Raw genomic sequence first — 1469 nt, 5'->3', positions numbered from 1 at the left:
GGGGCCTCCTCACCCGAGCCTCCGGAAGCGCTCGGCCTGGCAGGGAGCGAGGCACTCAGGCAGGCTCTCGCTGACGTAGAGCTCCACCTTGCTGGAGATCATGTACTGGTGCGCCAGCAGCTGCAGCTTCCGGACCCGGCACCGCCCCGCCATCTGAAGGACGACTTCCTGCGGGAACTGGCAGAACCTGCAAGCGAGCGCGCGCTTCGTGCCCGTCCCGCCTCTCTGCCGCGGGCCGCCAGGCCCGTGCCTGACGGCCGAGACACGTCGCAGCACGTGGGCCCCGCGCCCTGTTCTGGCGCAATGCTGGTGCCACGCGAGGAAAGCGACAGAAGCCCGCGCCGGGGCGCCCCACCCGCCGGCCACCGCCCACCTCGGGGACCGCCACCCGCTGACGGTGGGCGCGTGGATCATCAGCTCCCGGGCGCTGAAGCCGTCCTCGTGCCCCGACGAGCTGACCACCACAAACCCGATCTTGTGGGGCATCCTGCCTGCTGGGCTGTGGGGCGGGAGCGGCCTCTGAGACACCAGCTGACCGCCGCGGCCCGCCCCTCCTGTCCTCGATGCCACTGGACACCACGCTGGGCCGGCCCAGGCTGGGCCCCTGCCGAGCGCCGGGCCTCCTTGTCAGCTCAGGGCGTGGGGCGGCCCCGCCGCCAACCCTCACTCCCGGCCGGCCGCAGAGCTCTGCACGCCCCGGCCGGCCGGCGCCTCGAGCCCCGGCACCCGCCTGCCCTCCCGCCTGCGAGAGGGAGAACCTGGCTCAGGGCGTCTGCGAGGTGTTTTCGCCGACGCGGCCTGGCGCTCCAAGGGGCAGCCCCGGGCGCGTGCTTACACCCTTGCAAACGGGCACAGGCTTGGTTACCTCGGCCCGAGGCACAGGGGCGTCTGCGAGGGTGCGGCCTCGGCCCCGCATCACCGCTGCTGTGGCACAGACACCTGAACCGTGGACCTGTGTGTCTGGACAGCGGCTGTGTCCACTGCGCTGTCGACTCAACAAACCCAGATCGAGGTCCAGCAGCCACGGCGCCCGCCACACAGGCCCTCATGTGCCTGGCACACGCAGGGGTCGCTGAGGGCCCTCCTTTTGGGAACACCAGCTCGGTCACCCGCCAGCTCCGTCCCGGCAGGCTTCCAGACCAGGGAGGGCACCGCTGCCCACCGGGAAGCCACCAGGGGACCCTTTCCAGGCCTTTCTCCTGGCCGGTGGCTGGCTGCCAGGCAGCAACGTGGGTTGACTGAGACAGCATGGCGCAGTGGACACAAGCGCTGTCTAGCCAAGGGTCCTCAGCTCAAGCGTCGACGCCAGGGCGGGGGTGAGGTCAGCGGCCTGCCCCCAGAGGTGATGGGCACCGGCCGCGTCCGACCCGTGAATGCGCCCCGCCTCGCGGCCACGCCACGGGGACCCCGGGCACCACCTACTTCGGAGGCCAGACGGCGACGTCGGCGCCGCGGGCGGCTGGCTGGGC

At 72.1% G+C, this 1469-nt stretch overlaps 1 protein-coding gene across 1 annotated transcript in view; it reads right to left on the bottom strand.

Annotated features, from left to right (window-relative positions):
• CEP104 (centrosomal protein 104kDa) overlaps window positions 1-1460 on the bottom strand; it is an 11710-nt gene extending 10250 nt beyond the window's left edge. The window contains exons 1-3 of the mRNA XM_012734518.1: window positions 1423-1460; window positions 374-499; window positions 13-187 (exon numbers count right to left, since the gene is read on the bottom strand). Coding sequence (XP_012589972.1) covers window positions 13-187; window positions 374-486 — 288 coding nt within the window. The 5' untranslated portion in view covers window positions 487-499; window positions 1423-1460. The remainder of the gene's footprint in view (window positions 1-12; window positions 188-373; window positions 500-1422) is intronic.
• Window positions 1461-1469: the final 9 nt, after the last annotated feature.

This window comes from Condylura cristata, unplaced genomic scaffold (assembly GCF_000260355.1).
Source record: "Condylura cristata isolate star-nosed mole 26May11 unplaced genomic scaffold, ConCri1.0 scaffold00058, whole genome shotgun sequence".
NCBI lineage: Eukaryota > Metazoa > Chordata > Mammalia > Eulipotyphla > Talpidae > Condylura > Condylura cristata.
This window is presented reverse-complemented; position numbering and strand designations above follow the sequence as displayed.